At 50.0% G+C, this 18,452-nt stretch overlaps 1 protein-coding gene across 2 annotated transcripts in view; it reads right to left on the bottom strand.

Moving 5' to 3' along the window:
* The window catches only part of LOC119096320 (putative phospholipid-transporting ATPase IF), a 57,770-nt gene extending 43,683 nt beyond the window's left edge, over positions 1-14,087 (bottom strand). The window contains exons 1-3 of one of the 2 annotated variants that reach the window (XM_037219159.1): positions 13,554-14,087; positions 6,374-6,502; positions 182-271 (exon numbers count right to left, since the gene is read on the bottom strand). In XM_037219159.1, the coding sequence (XP_037075054.1) occupies positions 182-271; positions 6,374-6,502; positions 13,554-13,841 (507 nt within the window). In that variant the 5' untranslated portion in view covers positions 13,842-14,087. The remainder of the gene's footprint in view (positions 1-181; positions 272-6,373; positions 6,503-13,553) is intronic. The other variant, XM_037219158.1, reaches the window with a different exon arrangement.
* Positions 14,088-18,452: the final 4,365 nt, after the last annotated feature.

Raw genomic sequence — 18,452 nt, 5'->3', positions numbered from 1 at the left:
CGTTCGGACGGCGCACGCGTTTGCGACCCACAGGTCAAAGGTCGCAGCTCGTTGGGCCCGGCCGGGACGAGACCGCCGCCCGAGGCGGGTCACGTGCCACGACACGGGGCCCGCGGCATTGACCTCTGACGAGCACATCCAGCACTGGACCACCACCGACAGGCAGAAGCGGCAGGCTCACCGTGATGGCGATGTTCAGGGCGTAATAGAAGTTGATCAAACGCCGGAACTGCTCAAACAGATTGACGGGCACAAAATTCCACAGCGCGTACTGCAAATGAATGCAGCTTCGGTTAAAGGTACTCAATTCTCACAATTTTTCACCAGCATTACCAGCGCACCTGTTCTGCACGGGTCGTTCTTTGACTTCTCATTTTACAACATTGGGATGAATCTTGTGTCATTTGGGTAGGATATAGTGTAGTCCACGCAATACAAATCGGGGGTTGATTTCAATGTTGATTCATTACAGCTTACAACTAGCTACATGTGACAGGCACCACCCCATGCTGCCGGAGAAAGGCATCGCAATGAAATTAAGCTACATTACTGCGGGATGGGCTTGCCACACTGTTACAAAATGTCCGTGCGACTGCTAAGCATCAGAATAGTGCCCAGTTCCACACACCAAACCTGCAACTGACGCCATCTTTATTTGCGCTGTACAGACTAGATAACCCTGATCTCGGCGGCTTGCAATTCGAACGTTTGCAATTCGCTTGCAACGCTTGCTTGTGATGGTTTCGCAGCCAAAGGATTCGAGGGACGAATTCGAAGATTCGAGATGCAAAGCAAAATTAATTCGTTTTCAGCACATCTGTCTATGAACAACGCAATCTTGAAATGGCAACGCTGTAGTTTTGCGTGATAAAACTTATGGCACGTCGAAGCATGTTGCAGCCACGCATGCCAGCGCCAAGAGATCCTCAAACCTAACTATTCTGCAGCTACACGCGTACTTGTCGTTCTCCCAGCCTATCGCTCTTTATGCTATCACAGTTCTGCAGAGCCTTGGTTTCAGCATGGAACGAATGGAAGGTTAGCGCGATGTGCGGAACACGAACTACAACATTGCTTACAACTGGAGCGACACTGTGCCGTGAACCGCAGACCAGCCCTAAAATAAATGGTGATTTGCTTACCCTGCTTTCATTGATTTTTATGCTTTTTAACTTCGCGTTTGAAATATCAATTTTCGCCTCGTCTTCAAAACGGGCATATCTTTATTTCTGGCACAACCAGTTGCCCAAGCCCACTGAGCTTGTACATTCGTATATTTTGTCATCGCCAAGGCTACGGTGTATTCTTGCACATAAACAGGTCCCGGATTAATTTCTTGTTTCAAGATTGGCCATCCTTCGGTGTTGGCGAGTTTCCCATATTTATTCTCGACGTGATGCTTCTTTGACAATTATCACACGACCTATCTTAGGCGGCTCAGACCGGTGGTGACATTCTTATGCGCTGTGTGCAGCGGATGACAGCAGAGCCTTCACGGTCAAGGCTGCCTTTTCGCAATCCGCCTTTCAATAGAAGCTGTACTCATCCCCGCCCACTACCCATTCGCTGTGAGTAGCAACCACTCGTCACTCGCTCATATACAACTTGCCAGCACGTTAGGTCTATGTTACGGAAGGGTTCTGTACAGTTTGCACACAAACCTGTCCTTTTTTGTTAACAATTGTAATAGTAGCTTCAGGAAGGCTCGTCATGATTAAGAGAGGCAAGTAAAACCTGACGAAACTTTTCGCAACATTGCACTTATTTGGACGCAAAAGGCGCAAAACTAGGATTCCCTTCCCGGTGAATGCGTAGACACGCTTCTCTTCCCCACGCGACACTGCCCTGCACGCGCTAGAGATGCAAAGGCGCAGGGGAGCCGCACTGATGGCACAGCGAGTCCAGTAGGTCAATATGGCCAACCAGGAGATCTACCGCTGAGTTGGAACGCGGCCAACACCAGCGATTGGTTCGCCCACGCGAACACCACCGCAGCGGCTGCAGCTCGGCGCGTCGGCTTCTGCAGCGGTGTCCGGCGCAACCGTGGTGGGCGCTAATAGCCTTGAATAAGCCCGCTTACACACGTATGGCCGATTTCAGTATGTAGCATATTTGCTTTGAACCCGGATTAAGTGGCTCCTGTGGCGAATATCAAGCTGCCGACTTGTCATTTCGCATCGGCACGGGACCACACATAATCCATTTCTTTGGAGAATGGGCTTCTGGCTTAACACGGACAAACGCGTGCCCAAGAAGATGTGCTGATTCTTGAGACAGACATTCAATGTGGATATGACATGGTGACGTCTTTGCGCTCCGTTACGTCCTTAAGCCGTAATTACCGAGTCAGGCCGCAGGCGGTACATATAGTTGTGTATCACCATCATATCATGTATCATCTATCTAACCTCACTCAAGGTGAGCTTCTGTCTCACCTTGAGGGTTCTGGCGCAGCAGAAACCGGAGTTTACGCTCTTTTGAATCTGTTTTCATATCAGGTAAAGGAGGTTTCGACAAAACAGTGCAATTCGTCAGAAGTTGTACTGCATACACTCCCAGGCTTTTTTCGTCTAATATATCTGACCACGCTGATTTTTCCAGCAACATTGCGATACCACTGCAACATTCCCTCCCTGCTTACCTGAAATGAGACGGGCAAAAGCCTTTTTATCATTTTGTTCCGATAGACCTACAGCCACATCCCGGGCGGGAAATTTACTCTCAGCTGAGGGCAAGCAAAAAGTTGCAAATTACGAAAAAAGGTTCTAAAAAGTATGGGCGAAAACCAGACCAAGGTCTTGATCAGGCGTCACAGCGACGCGAGACGAATATATGCGGACGGAGGAGCAGAATGTTTGGGTCGGTGTACACATATGGACACGCGTCCCGGTGTACAGGCCATAAAACCTTCGTTGGTGCCAAACCTTAGCAATCGGAGCATATGAAGGTGTAACACCAATAATGCTCTGCGGACAGACGCATTAACAAGCTTATCAAGTAATATCAGACCTGTTCGAGCCATTGGTGGGCAAAAATCGCCCGGGCAACGGACAAAGAAATCCTTTCCAATGGCTGAGACGATACAGGAAGCTGTGTGCTAGGCTGAGAGAGATGAAGTCATGAATACTAATCGTGGCCAGCATTTACCAACAACATTTGCATTTTTGCAGAAGTTTGGTCGCGGTTAACAAAACCTTGACTTATCGCAAACTCATCGTTTTCGCGATCAAAATTACCGAGCATGCCCATACTCAGAGGCAGTCATTTGTGAGCAATGTTATTCTGTGTAGTTTGAATATAAATGTTCCAATCAGCGTGTGAATGCTACATCAGTGGACACCCGCCTGTTAAATGCTGATGCTGATGAAAGCAGACAATCAACGCATTGATGAAGCCTGTCGGCATCGTTTGCCCAAGGTGTCTAGCTGCGTCAGCTTAGTCTTTTGGAACCATTTACATATCAACAACGGCTTTCACAGTTGTGACTACCTCGGTGTTCGCGCCACACCAACCGTAGACAGCTACAGTAGCTGCAATTCCACGGCAGCTGCTAAGTTCGATATGCTCATATCCACAAGAAACCGACCTTCCCAAGCCCTCTCTGCCACTATGTCAATGGTTTCATAGCATGGAAATAGAACTTTGTTCAGTAATTAGAAATGCCTATCCCATAGAAATATTGCATATGCCCATCACATTTTGAACGGATCCGAGAGAAGCTGGTTTATACGCCAGCTGGATGTGGAACCAGCGTCATGGCACGCCGGATGCAGTTCTGCACACAAGCCTTTCTTTCGACCTCGGGCGCAGCGGCCACGAGTCGGCAATGACGTAACATAACGCCGTTGACCCATCACGAAGGTCAGCTACGCTGGGCTCAGTCGCATAGACGCGCCCAGGGACGCTCATGGGAGGCAACGATCGCAACGCTGCGCTTAACCTAAGGTTCGTCCTTTCCGCGACAGAATGTCCCAGGCTTCCAAAAACGCACGAGTGGACATTTCAGTAAGCCGAACGGATGTACCCTGGAGGCGCCTATGTTCCGCTGCAGCTTGCACGTGCAGCGTGCACGACATTCTAGAGGTGTGAAGTTCCTCTGCAGCAACGCCCAATGCTCTCACAACCTATATACCACTCGATGCATGGAGCCAGTGTGAACCACGTCGAACAGCAGCAGCCAGCATGAGCCACGTCGGACAGCAGAACGCAACGTGAACCACGTTGAACAGCAGTAACCAGCTCACAACAGACGATAACTAAGAAGATAAAAAAGAAACTGCTAGGTCGATACCGTACGGCACGACAGACCCATGTGAAGCAAAAAGTCTGAACACGGATATCTGGCGGACACAAACAGTCCAAACAGCTTCCACAGTCGTTCCGGATAACAGCGGCGAAACATCGCTGACGGGTATGAACAGTCTGGGCACGGAGCTCTCGCGGGAACAGAGTCTAAACGCGGAGCTCTGGCGGGTATAAACAGTCTGAATACGTTGCCCTGGCGGGCACAAACAGTCTGAACACGAAGCTCTGGCGGCACGGACGCTAACAGGCGCCTCTTCGCCGAACGTGACGCGACGAATCATCCTCAAACGACCGCGGGCGAAGCCGCGACACACGAACACGACGGAAAGTCCGAAAACCGGCATTCCGGCAGCCGTCCGTGTCACGGCGATTACCGGGCCGCCCGCCGCCCGGCGCCGCCGAGATAGCACGGCTGCGGCCTGCGCACGGCAGCTGGGCCGGCGGGCCAGCGCGCCGCGTCATGTCATGGCGCGGCGCGGCGCGGTGCGGCGCGCGGCCGAGCCAAGGCCCCGCCGCGTGGCCTGCAGCGCCGGTCGGTATCGCTGCACACACAGCACAGATACGCTGGGCGGCTGGCCCTGGGCGCGCCGCGGTGTCGGGCCGCTCAGGGCCGTGGCATGCGATCCTACAGCGCACGGTAATCTGGCGAGGTACCCGCCAACGATTTTCGGTAGCTTTGCGGATAGGCCCTGTTCGCGGCGCACCTTGTGGCCGAGCGAGGCGAATTTGGCGCGGTGTTTCAACATTACCTGGCGCATCCCATCTGTGTGCGCTTCGTTAGGCGTGGAGGGAAGACTGAGTAACGAATCGGGCAATGGCAATGCCACTAAATTCGCCGCAGTGGTGCAGGGAATCTCTTCGATGAAAGTCAATAGCGATGATGTGATGATGAAACCATCAATCCGACCTAGCGTTCGAATCAAAATGGGATTCAGCCCATGGCAGGTGCTCGATATGTTTTTAAATGGCAGAGAAACCCAGTGGTGTCATTTTCGCGCCACCAAAATGAAGACGCCACGGACGTTTCTTGACTATGGCAAGAGGTTTTCAACGCACGTTCTAATTCTAGTCTCAAAGTCATATAACCAATGTTTTTTTTTTAGGGGGGGGGGGCTACAACTGGAATGAATAAACAAAACGAACAAGTCAAAGCAACGCGACCTTCATGGCATAACAGTAAAACATGAAACAGAGCAATACATGTATATTCCATTTGTATCAACGGACTCGCATTGGACGTGCATTCAAATCTTGGACGTTTCATAAGGGTTCATTGATCGAAGCGAAGCAAAGCCTAAAGATATCGCTCTGTTTCATTTGTATTGCAATGGGGCAACGCTGCTCTCGCATATCTCGATAGCAATATACGTCAGCAAGCCAGAAGTTTTGATTTTCATAAGTTTTTCCCAGTGGCATCGCCGACTCTGTGGGCTCGCCTCCTGTCCGCTGACGTGGAACAGGTGGACAAGTGAGGGTAGTACGTGACGGGGAGCGCGCCGACGCAACACGTGTAAACGAACGAGTTGGTCGATCACATTAGTTGGCTTAACAAAGAGCAGAGCACCTCATTGCCGCGTTAAGTCGTTGTGCTGGTTGTCAGGTCATTGCAGCATGCTATCTCAAATAGCTCATGGTGATACGTGATTCGTTACACGCGCAGCCCACGCGCCGGCTGATGCGGCCGTTTGTGTTCAGTGACGGACATGAATATGGAGATTAATGCTGTAGAGGATGCCGTTTTCCATTTCACGCCTAATGTCATTTTGTATTTCATTTCGACTGTTAAATGCACGCTATATATATATATATATATATATATATATATATATATATATATATATGTACATTGATGTCGCTTAACATACACAACACAACGTTAGGAGCAGGGTCATTTAGAGACTTGAAAGACCACGATCAAGTTGGGATGCAGCAGCATCGCCTCCTTGGTCCCAATGATTCACACAGCCTATTAGGCATACCGATGGGTTGCAGCCGCTGCACATCGGCTGCGGCAATGAGAATGGTGAACGAGCACACAAGCGACAGCGGTACGCCAACACCACCTGACCTTTGACGTGCTGATGCGGTTGTCGGTGAACGAGGGTTCGGCCGCGGGGTCAGTCGCAGGCGCGCCCGGCAGGCTTTGACCTCCGACCTTTATGCGTCTCGTGCCGTCCATGATCGGCCGATGAAACCTCTGCAACGGCATGCGCACGGTAACAGTACGCACTGCACTGTTCATCAGTGTGCAAGTGTGGCAACTGTATGGCCGAATGCCAGAATATAAAAGATGCATGCAGCCTGTAGACTGGAGAAAAAACGGAAGCGCTCGGCACACAGACACTTCGCAAGCAACATCGGCCGAAGCATCGTGAGTCTGATCCTTCATGTCATGCAAAGTAGGACGCCGCAAACGCTTTTTGACGCCCCACTGCAGCATCATGAATGCTGCGAAAGACAACGGAGAGGTGACGGGTCTCCTAAAATCTCCGGACAAAAGCACCTCCAGCTCACGTACTTATTAGTGTAAATACGAGTTTTGAGTTCAAAGTCCTTGCGTAGATCAAACGACCTTCACCATACCCGGAGATGGTGGCCAGGCAGCGTTGTACAGTTCACTAATGGTTATATCAACGGTACCCAATATTTCGGGCCTTACTCATCTTCAACCCATCCTCATCCTGACTCTTGAGAATGACCACGGCTCGAAAAGTATCTACATGACACAATCTGACCTGAAAATGACATTTTCAATTAGAAGAATTGAACAAAACAAGCATTTTATAAACAATATTGGGAGAACCCAAAATCACACACGTTGGAATAGGTACACATAAAGAACAGGGCGAAATCGCAATAATATTCATAGGGGTTCCGCTATCGCTGGGCATTGTATGGCATCCAGAAGGCAGAAGGCCGAGAATAGGAAACGACAAAACAGGACAAGATGGGTTAGAAGCCGGAGCGGGATCGGAGAGGACAGAGTGGAGGGGAAGATAACGGAGCAGCGCGGGATATGGCAGTGCAGAACAGGAAACAAGATCAGTCGGGACGGAGCTGAAGGTAACATGACAGGACGGGACAGAAAAGAAAGGGATATCACAACACTCAGCACATAACGAGGATGGGCAAAATAAAATTCGCCCTAAATAAATCGCACAGAGATGCGTCTTTCGGCCTTCTAATCACAGTAGGAGCCTCGGCTTTGTATGTCCCCGCCCCTGTCTCCTCTTTCCACCCACCGCTGGCCAATATCGTTGTCATCGCTCCACATATGCGTTCCCCTGTCTGGAGAATACTGCACGGCGATCTACGGCCGGCGCGGGCAGTGAGCAACAACTGAGAATTCTGCGGACTGTGCACGGCGGGCCGGCACTGCCACATGAACGGAGCCATGCATCATAAATATCGACTAAAGACACATAAAACTACATATTGTAGGACTCATATTTAACAAAGAACACGCCATCTCGGGTTTCGTTTCACTGCAGAATATGATGCAATCACCATGAGCACGTTAAGCTGAAAAGCCATTTTTTCAGGAAAATATGGCCGCTAGAAAAACACCCGTATGTTTTCCGCTAGGCTCTATCTTACTTAGTTTAGGAACAGCAAGAGATCGCATCAACCTCCCCATCCGTATCACCATCAGTCCGCGTTATCAAAAACAGCAAATCAGAACGAGGGCTGTTAATAATTTGCGTGCTGTCTTTCAAGTTCCGGCCATTCTCATGTGCACTGAACATACACACAGTTAATTAACGACCTCAGGCTGCAGGGGGTGCAGTTTCCTTTTCAGTACGGGGAGGGCCCCAGCCCTTTCCCTTCTCCACACTTGGACGAGGCCTCTCCAACTTTGCAAGGGAAGCTGGCCAAATCCGTGGAAAAAGACATTTGGTGACATAGTTTTTGGGTGGGCCTTGTATAGTTTCAATTATCAGCCCCCGAACCTATTTTGCGAAACTACGTCGCTACCAGGTTATTTGCCTCGAATGACATAAGGAATGTGGTAAAGTCGCGTGACGCGTACTAGCCGCACCCAAATACAAACGCCGATGCCTCACGCATGAGGCTCAGCGTGTACTGGACAGCGGCTATTCCACGGGCGCGACTTTATTCATATCAGCGCCAGGTCGCTGACCTCCGGCAGTCACGGCACAGGAAGAGGCGCAGCATGCAGCCGCGGAGCGCAATACTATAGTCCCACCTCCGCAACTTATACTCCCGTCCCCAGAATTTTGAGAAGGGAGGAGGGAAAAACCGGCGAGAAACCTATTTGTTGGCTAATTTGGGGATAGGGTGAGGTTATTCTCACTGTTTAAGCCTCCTCCACCAACTCATGAAACGAAACTGCAATGAAACTGCACCCATAGTCTGGGAAGGTTTTTTTGATGAGTCATTTACGAGTCACCATGTGCTTTGTTGTCACTACTTTCTTCGCTGTTCCTCACCGTTGTTGACCGTGAAAGACCAGAATGAGCGCATTTTTATCCAATTCCAGGCGCTTATTTTGATGGGATCCGATGGTGGTAATCTGGCCAGAGCTACCAACTTCAAGGTATTTGAAATTTGACTTTGCCTACGTGCTATTCGTTCACCTCGCTCAGCATCGTTTCCTTCTGATCTTAGAATTTACTTCAAGAATTATTACGACTGCGCTACCATCTCGTTGCGAACCGACGCGCTCTGTAACACTTATATCATCATCACCCACGCCGTCGCGCACCCGCAGCGGCGTATGTTGCTTACGCTCGGTATTTCGCGGACCCCGGCCGTGTTCGATCTGTCATAGGTACGTTTGTCAGCACCAATCACGACCCAGTATTCCCCCCACGCCACATCACGTGACCACGAAGTAACGGTTTGTAACGTCATGCGCCGGCTGAAAATGCTGCCAGGATTTTTTTGTCGGCCCGTCGGCATGAAGAGAAAGCGCTACCAGATTAGTTTGGGCCAGACCGTGGTTTTCAAACAGTCGTGCCCGGCTGTGGGAGCTGACTTCCCTACTGGGATCTCCTACTTCCAGATGCCGTATGAGAAAAGCAAAGACGCCGTTGTGAAGGTCTCGTCAACTCATGAAGAATGCACACCAAATTGTTGACCTCAGGTTACATATGGGTCACCAGAGGTCACCAAAGGTAACAAGGTCGTTACGATAGATGCAGTTCAAACCTGTGTTGACACGCCAAGATGGATATTGAGGGCACGGAAACAGGCGTTATGACTGTAGGGAGTCCATCCCGAGGTCAGCAGAGGTCACATTTATATTAAATTCGAATGACAAAATTGCGGTGATAAGTGGGTCTATGTGACTGTACGAAGTCTTGGTCAAAATGGTGTTTTGCATCACTACACGTACTCAAAAGCGCATAGCTATTGTCTACAGAATATAAAGGCCCTTCTACGGTGGGCAGGGTATTTGTAAAAGACGAAGAACGGGCACGTTGCTATATGAAATTATTCGTCATCAGCTTTACAAACACAATAAGGAGGTGCTGGTTACACGCGTCGCACTCGTTCACCTTGTCTTTCCCCCACAGGCGACATAGCTCATTAACCTTGGATGACCTCACATGATTTTGTATTTCCTTACGTGACCTGCGATGACTTCGTTATGCGTTAGAACGATGTCGCGTCATGTTTTCAGTGGAATATTCAAATCCTGTGGCCAAAATTACCAACCGAAACTGCCTATTTTGAGCACCGCGTGCGTTTTGCGGAAGGCACCTCCAGCATTTTTTTTATCTCATGAGGTAGCCTTGCAAAATATTTTCTACACGAATGGCGTTTTATACATACGGCCTTGGAATGCAGGCACTCGTGTGTGACGTAGACACTTGTGACGTCATAGGAAGCAGCCTGAGGTACGTACGCTACCAATGGGGAACGAGTCTCAGAGGTTTGTTGCTGACGCAATTGAGTGCGGCAGAATTTCAGACCGCGGTCGGCCGTCTCAGAAGTGCAGACGGGCTGTAGGCCGGCGCGCGGGGTGACCTCGTCGCGGAAAAAGTGGTCGACTGTGCCGCGCGCCGCGGTTGACTTGCGCCAGCCACGTAGCCGATTAGGCTTTGCGGTGACCTTGCCGCCGGCCGGTCGTGGGCGGCGGCAGACGAAAACAGAGGGCTGTCACTCAGCCGACGGCCGCTGTGGCAGACAGCCGTCTTCTGCCGATTTCTCTTCTGGCAATCATGCCTTTCGTTCGTCAGCGACCAGGATACTGGCGTGGCGCAGCGTGAGCGGCACAATTAAATCGCGCGAATGCACCGCGGTATGGCTATTTGGTGTTCATTAGTTTTGGTTTCTTTTCAATTAAAATCATTTCCACATGGCGCCGCTGAGTTCCACGCGGTGCCCGTCGTTCTTGTCAGGGTGGAAGGCACGTAACGCCATAAAGCAGCAGCAGCTGAGTGCGTCGTAAAGCCCCAATGAAAGCAGATCGTTCGAGTATGGTTGTATTGTCTGGAGTAAACACAACGACAAAGACTGACGTTACTGGGGCGGGGATAAGGCATATGTGGCGCACGTAGGACTTGTGCTTGATGCGCTCCTCCGAAATCGATACCGACTCCTGCTCGCGCTGTGAGGGGCTGGCACGGGCTGATTCCGAGCAGCGTAACATGATTTCGAGCGGCATAGCATGATTTTGGATCGACTTTGATTACGACCCGCGAAAACATGATCCCGCTTGATTCAGACGGAATAAGACGACGGAGCCTATTCAAGTAGATTCGATTCTGGCGGCGACAGTTCGGTGCGTGAACCGTTCTATGAGCGATGTAAAGCATACGTATTAAATATTTTTGATCATACTAATATCATGAATGAGCAGTTGTTCGATTTGTTCATAATTCCGAGCTCTGGAAATAAAAATAAATGTTGTAACTGACATTTCGTTTTTGTACGAGCTCATCGATGATATTAATCAATAACGATTCAGATTAATACTGCTAGATTCTGAACATTTGGTGTTACTGTTATTTCTACTCGCTGATAGCAATCAAGACAGCTGGGTTACAGCCGAGCCAATTTGGAAGGAATCAATTCCTCATTGATTAAAATAAAGTCCGAGTCATTCTGCGGTTGACTCAATCCAATTCATCTCCAACCGGACTCAAACGCGGGTGTGACGCAAAGTATCTTATCTTGCCGTAAAGGATCTATCTAGTCACAGAAAATCGACGCCACTCCAAAGGTGATAGCGTGGCACGCGAAGCGCTATCGCGAAGCCGCGCTACGCGCAAATTAATAGTATCGCACGCCTTCTGATGCGCAAAATTCCAACACGCCCAGTTGCGATAACGCGTATCACAGATCACTTCATCGGTAGCAGCTGCAGGGTTCGCAGGTGCTCCGCACTGCATCCAAGTCTCACAGCTTTGGTCACACTGCACAACCGGTGGCAGTTGTTTTCCGTCATGCGGCTTCTATTGCGCATGATTTCATCGGAAGCATGATGAAGGTCACCTCCAGTCGGCATGCATCAGAGCATAGAGCGTCGCTTGTCTTGGGAAAACAACACCAGGGAGCATGCAGACAAAAAGCAGAGACTTATCATAATTGAGTACCGGATCTGTTTTTACACCATGCTGTTACTTCAAATTGCATTTATCTATCCTGTAATAACATGGACAAATGTAAATAAGATTATATGGTAAGACGTCACCAAACGTAGTGATGCAGTAAGCTTACCAGGTTCGCTAGGCATGCTAAACAGGGGTGTCACATTCTAAAATCAGCGGGGGTGGAAGAAAAGGTTGACCGAACCTAACACTAAAAACCTGATTTCTCCCCGGATTTGGGCCACTTAAATTGCGTCCTCGAAGTTATACTTCAAAAGCTTATTTTCAAACACGCGTCGCATTTAAGAGAGAGAGAGAGAGAGAGAGAGAGAGAGAGAGAGAGAGAGAGAGAGAGAGAGAGAGAGAGAGAGAGAGAGAGAGAGAGAGAGAGAGAGAGAGAGAGAGAGAGAGAGAGAGAGAGAGAGAGAGAGAGAGAGAGAGAGAGAGAGAGAGAGAGAGAGAGAGAGAGAGAGAGAGAGAGAGAGAGAGAGAGAGAGAGAGAGAGAGAGAGATATATATATATATATATATATATATATATATATGTATACATTACGCAGGTTAAATATTGTTTTCCTGCGGAGGCGTGACTTCCCATCTTAAGTAAATGTGAGCTGCCTTTTTGTGAAAAGCTCAAAATGGGGTGTAACCTAGATAAAAAACATTTAAGTATATCCTAGTAAGGGATCACTGATGACTACCGCTGTCACTGATCGCGTTCCATAACCACCACAGCCACGATTACGCGATAAATACACTTGCCACTGTTGGGGAAAACATACGGTAACTTTTATCCGGGCCATCCTGTACTTCTCAAAGCTGACGCATATTTCAGTCAGTTGTTCTTTATCCTAATCCAGGCGTTATCATTTGAAAACTTGTCAAACTTTCGCAGGCCGACTTAATATGTGAAGGAGCTAGCATGATAAAACTATTGGGTACCTACAGGATACTAGCTGGCACAAAATGATCATGACGCCGATGGTGACGTGTTTAGGTATATACTGCCTCCTATATCAATAGTTAAGATAATGGTTATGCATTTATTTGGCCCAGTATTCTCTCTTTGCTCTTGGGCATTGGTGTGTCTCAGAGGAGCGCTGGGAAGGGACGGGGCTCAAGTCAGTATTGGGGAGGCTCAGGCGCGCCAAAAGCATGTAAAGTTGCGCTCCTGACACTGAGGCAAAAGTTCTAAAGGCTTGGGGCAAGCATGGGATCAGCTGCCGGGAGAGAGGAGGTAGAGGACGAGTCTCCCCACTTAAGCAAGGTTAGCCTCCCGTGTATCGCGTTGCATGAAAACAAACACCCATTCTCCCCCCCCCCAAAAAAAAACTCGCTTGTCCTCTAGTCATCCAGTTTTCAGCCTGCAGTGAAGCGTCTAGTGGTATACATCCATTTAGGGCGAGTGCTGACATTTTGACATGAAGACCGGCCCATCCTTGCCCAGGGGACCAAGCTGAACAAGGTTTAGCCATCTGTCGACGCCCGCCTCGGGCTTATGGAGATTCATTCAAGCACAGTTACGCCACTCAGCTGCCCAAACGCAACGCAGGACACAACATGCTTCATGAGGCATGGCCCCCTACGGCCTGAGGACGGAAGCCCGAGGTGACCAACAACCCTTCCAGACTCCAGCGGCACGGGCCCGGCTTTACAGCTGGCGAAACGGAGCGCCAGCCGGCCACTGACCTTGCTCGACCCTTGCCGGACGAAGCCGATCGCCTTGTCCCTGACGCGGCTCAGGTCGACTTCCGGCAGCGTCCAGACCGACTTCGGCTTGGCCTCGGAGACGCCGTTGACGGAGCCGAAACGGTTGCCCTGCTGGTCCGGCGGCGGCGCGCGTGCGTCGGCGGCTGGCGCTGCCTCCCCAGCCGCTGCCGTCGAGCCCAGCCGCCTCAGCCGGTGAAGCATGATGCCGTCATCGTCGGTGGCGGCGGGGTTGTCGCGGCCGTGCGCCACGGTCACGCGGCCCCTCATCTCGCAGCTGCGTCCCCGCCGCGCTCACGCCCGCATCTCACGCACTGGCCGCTGCTCACTCGTCACGCCTCACGCCGCACGCCACACGCCTCACGACGCTCGCCCGCCGCTAGCGGCAGCTCAACTGGCGAGTGGCGCCGACAGGCCGGGACCTCCGGTAAGCCGCGCCCCCGCGCTGCACCACGGGCAGTGACGTCACGGGCCGCGTCGCTGGAGCTAGCCGGGCCTTTCTGCCGGGGATCCCCGCGACCTGCGGTCCAGAAAGGGGGACTGAGTGAGGTGGCGCGCCTGGCTCCGAGAAGCGCCGACAGCAGCGGTGACCGCAGCGCTGCGACGCCGCGACCTGCGAGACAGCGGCAGGTGTGGCGCCCCGGCGCCGCGCGTGGGACCGCTGCGGCGGCTGGGCGCTGCTCTGCTGAACCGTCCTTGGCCTGTGAGTCGGGGCACAGTCGGGCGATGAAGGAGGTCTGCCAGCGTCAGATCTTTTCCACAGCTTGAGCTCAGCGCCTTGCAGAGCGCGACGAGTGGGCGCGTTTGCATCATATGCGCACAGTGAGGCACACAACAGAGGTCCAACACTTTCCTCTATTTTTAAACACCAACAAATCGTGGCCTTCACAATTCTAAATGCTCTGAGTGCCGGGCCACAGCCGGCAAGGTCAGATGGAACTTACCAGCACTGGCACCAGCATTCGGCGTTTCAACGCAGGTGAACGTTGACTGACAACGGCACACATTGTTCGATATGACCAGTTCAGGAACAGTTGTAGAGCGGTCGGTACTGCTGTGTTCTGGCACCGACATCCTGATTTTCCTTGCCAACATGCGCATTACGGTAAACACTCGTTTGTATTGAGCTTGGACTCGCGTACAGGAAGGCAGGGGACCCCGTTGATGAACGATCTTGGAAAAGCCTACGAACATTGGCGTGTCACGAATGTTCACCTAGGTATCACATAAGCGCCTTATACATTGCTCAAATTTACTGCGGAACTTGGCATTCTAACGTTCAGGGAATATGGGATAAACTTCATCAGATTAGCCGCAACGAGAAACTTTTTACCCTGTCTAGCAGTGACGTTAAGCAGTGGTGACGCCATGACCCATTAGTAAACCGATCAGCCACTTCCCAAAGCCAATACATTAAAGCATAAACAATGCATTCACCGTCAATTTCCAGCACCACAGTGTAGGAGGTCTGGCCGAGGCCTTGGGTTTATTTAGGACTAGGTGCGAAGGTCCAGCATACTTAAACAGTCTACTCAGGAGTCGTGCGCAATGCGCTCGCTTGCGTCGTATTGGCAAGGCGTAGCTTTGATGTCTTCAGCTCTGTGGGTCTCAAGACGCCGCTGGGCTGTGAGAGGACGTTAGGAACGGCCTATTGTGAACAAGTACGATGGACGATTTGAAGCAATGCACATTGCGTTCCCGAGCACACGCTCGCTCACTTTTAAGAATTTGACCGCAGGTGTTGTCGGCAGTGTAATTAATAATAATTACTGCTTTGAAGGGTCGTTTTGCCAGATGGGCAAAATATTTGTCCTTGGAAACATACACTGCACGAATCGATGGGAAATTTGATTGATTTTTTTTTGTATAATAATTAGATATAAATCACATCGTTGCCATTGGAAACATCTATTCGATGCATTAAAACTTCCTTTATGCGTGGCAGGCGAAGTGGCTGATTTATTGACGTGGTTTTGCGACGTGATTACCGAAAAGGCCGCTGGTAAATACAACGGCTTCCATTACGCTGGTTTTGTGATGTGATTACCGAAAAGGCCGCTGGTAAATACAACGGCTTCCATTACGCTGGTTTTGTGATGTGATTACCGAAAAGGCCGCTGGTAAATACAACGGCTTCCATTACGCTGGTTTTGCGACGTGATTACCGAGAAGGCCGCTGGTAAATACAACGGCTTCCATTACGCTGAGCACAGGTTTACATATTTTGCCGCGTTGTGCAATGCTCAAAAGATTTCAGGGAGGATCTTGACCTGGCACAACAGGTTGGAAACCCAAAGTGCTATTTTTACACATAACTGCTTATTGAGTTTTGAGTGTACCAGTTTTCTTTTGTATCTTCATAAATTGGAACAACTGGTGTAATCCCATAACTCATTGACAGAAAGCTGGGAACAGTGACTCCCGTCAACAGTAACATTGTAATATAAAGTTATTATGTAGCTTAAATCCTTCGTGAAACCGATTATTGTATCAACGACAATAAGTCTTAACCAACAGAGCAGGGAATTCGAGGTTGCCTTTAGAAAAAGTAGAACAACAAAACACTCTGAATTTTCGTTTTCCGTCGTCATAGCAATCTCGCTTCCTGTCTAAGTATGACCACTGATCTTGTTGTCCAGCCTGCCTATATCTAGCGGGCTTCGAGTGTGGAAAGTTTGCGGTTGCAAATTTTGCACGCCTTATCGTAGCGGCTGGCTTTGTTATGTTGCCGTTGCAAACCTACGTAAAGTTGTGGCACCGGTTGACAAATGTATGCACTGCGATAACGGCTAGATTGCATCCCATCCGACCACATCATTTCAAAAGGGCCATGCTCGTTCAAAACGCAATAAAATGGCGAGGGCTGGCTGTGGGCCATGGTGGTTTCCACTTGGCCGTAAGCAATAAACTTAAAGCGAAACCCGAAGCGATTAATTAAAAATATATGGTATTTTTGTCGCAAGAAGGCTCGTGGGTGCTGGATTCCTAACAGAGCCTATGCCCTGAATTGTTAAGCCCAGGTTATATAATGTGGTAAAGAAGCCCGCTCTCAAAGAAGTGACACGTCGCCAAACAGCAAACTAAAAAAACAAATATCATCGACGCCAAAATGCATTTTCAAGAAAGGCGCTGCGATCGGCCGCGTAGCTTAAGTTCTTCCTGCATACAACGTGAAACGTAAACCTGCGCTAACGACGATAAAGCATCAGACTCGGCTATAGACAGACGACGACACAAGCCGGTAGACCATAAATGACAGAGGGTAGACAATGAGTCCGTGGCGTGAATGTAATTTGAAATAAAAACTGCCTTGAAGCTACTCCTCTAGTGAATACCAAACCCCTGCAATCTCCGAAAGCTCTCACCACTCCTAAGCAATGGATAATCGAGCAATGTCAGTGGATAATTAGCGCCTGTCCGAGTTGGATGGCATTTTCTCCTGTGTGGCCTGGCTGCATTGATGTCGCCGGGAGACACATTACTGCCGTTATACTAAGGTCCCGGAGTGAGACCCTTGTTCTAAGTTTTTGCTTGCATGAGAGCGAAGCTGGCAATCATAATGTAACACGATCATCGAAAGATCTTGCCTGTCACATTATCTGGGTAGATGGTGCCACCATTGGCCACCATGTCAGGCGCGTCATTCGTCATCGTAATCTACACGCCTATAATGAAACGCTTCGTGTAAGCTGGCGTCGGTCTTTAAATTTTGTTAGATGACGCATTTTAAGATCAGCTTTCAGATTTCCATGGGATCATGAACAGAGCCAGCCCACAAAGGGACGTATTCAAGCGTGTCTTTATGAAGGCATGGACCGATCGAGAATTCGGTCTGAATGCACTTTATCGGCCCGTTGCTTAATATGCCGATGCTGTCAGGGATGTCAACACCAGCAGCCAGCGCCTCTGCCGCCTGTCGCCTAGCCGCGGGTGGCAATGGGCTGCGTGTGACGCGAGGGGACCAAACGTCTTCTGACACATGGCAGAGGTACCCCCCGCAGTTTTGGCAGTGGTGTGAAGGATGACGTCATCCAGAGAGCGCTGTTGCATCCTGTGCTATCCATATCTGATAGCCAGGACAAGTGTGACATCCCGCAAGTGCCCGGTGGTCGGTTGTCTGATATTTGCATTCCCAGCCTTCCGCGCGTTTAACGATCGAGATCGATACCGTGGGTGTGACCGGGATCTGCTCGGTTTAAGTATCTGCCAGTTAACTTACACCGAATAGGTGCCGCTTCGTCAGGCGAAGGTGAGAAAAAAACGAAAATAATTCCAGAGGCAGCCAAAGCACACATAACGCCAATGGAGCGCGAAGTCCGGCATCATACGGGGATTAGGCGCTTGTTCACAACATTTTGGAACTTTCAACTTAAGTTTTTCAGCGGTGCGGGTGCATGGCAGCAAATGACCCAAACAATTCTGAGCCCCCCCCCCCCCCCTCCCCTCCTAACAATGTGTGACAGGTTTCTTCGGCTATGGTTAAAACCATAACACACGCAAAATACGTGCCAAGGAGGACGACGAAATAACCTCACCTGCCAAAACTTAGGTGGCAGACAGAAGTACGTATGGCCATTGTTCGTGGGATTAAGTGCGCATGCCTAATGTTCGTAATGACAAAAGTACGTATGGGTGCAGGTAGCAAGGTCAAATGCTCGTCAGAAAAATTTTGGAGCACAAATGTTCGCGCGCAAACACGTTTGTATCGGGAAAAGTGTTCGGCACAAATGTGAGTCAAGGATAGCGTCCGTTTCACAAGAGAACGCGGGCGAAGGCTCGTATTTCGATATACATGTAAGTACACAGAGTTTGTACAAAAACGTCCTTCAGTGCTGAAGTTTATTTGACGACAGTACGCATACAAAACTTCGCATGCAAATG

Source organism: Pollicipes pollicipes, unplaced genomic scaffold (assembly GCF_011947565.3).
Source record: "Pollicipes pollicipes isolate AB1234 unplaced genomic scaffold, Ppol_2.1 Scaffold_4295;HRSCAF=5057_pilon_pilon_pilon, whole genome shotgun sequence".
In the NCBI taxonomy this organism is placed as follows: Eukaryota; Metazoa; Arthropoda; class Thecostraca; order Pollicipedomorpha; family Pollicipedidae; genus Pollicipes; species Pollicipes pollicipes.
Note: the sequence above shows the minus strand (reverse complement) of the source record. Positions and strands in the feature narration are given on the sequence as shown.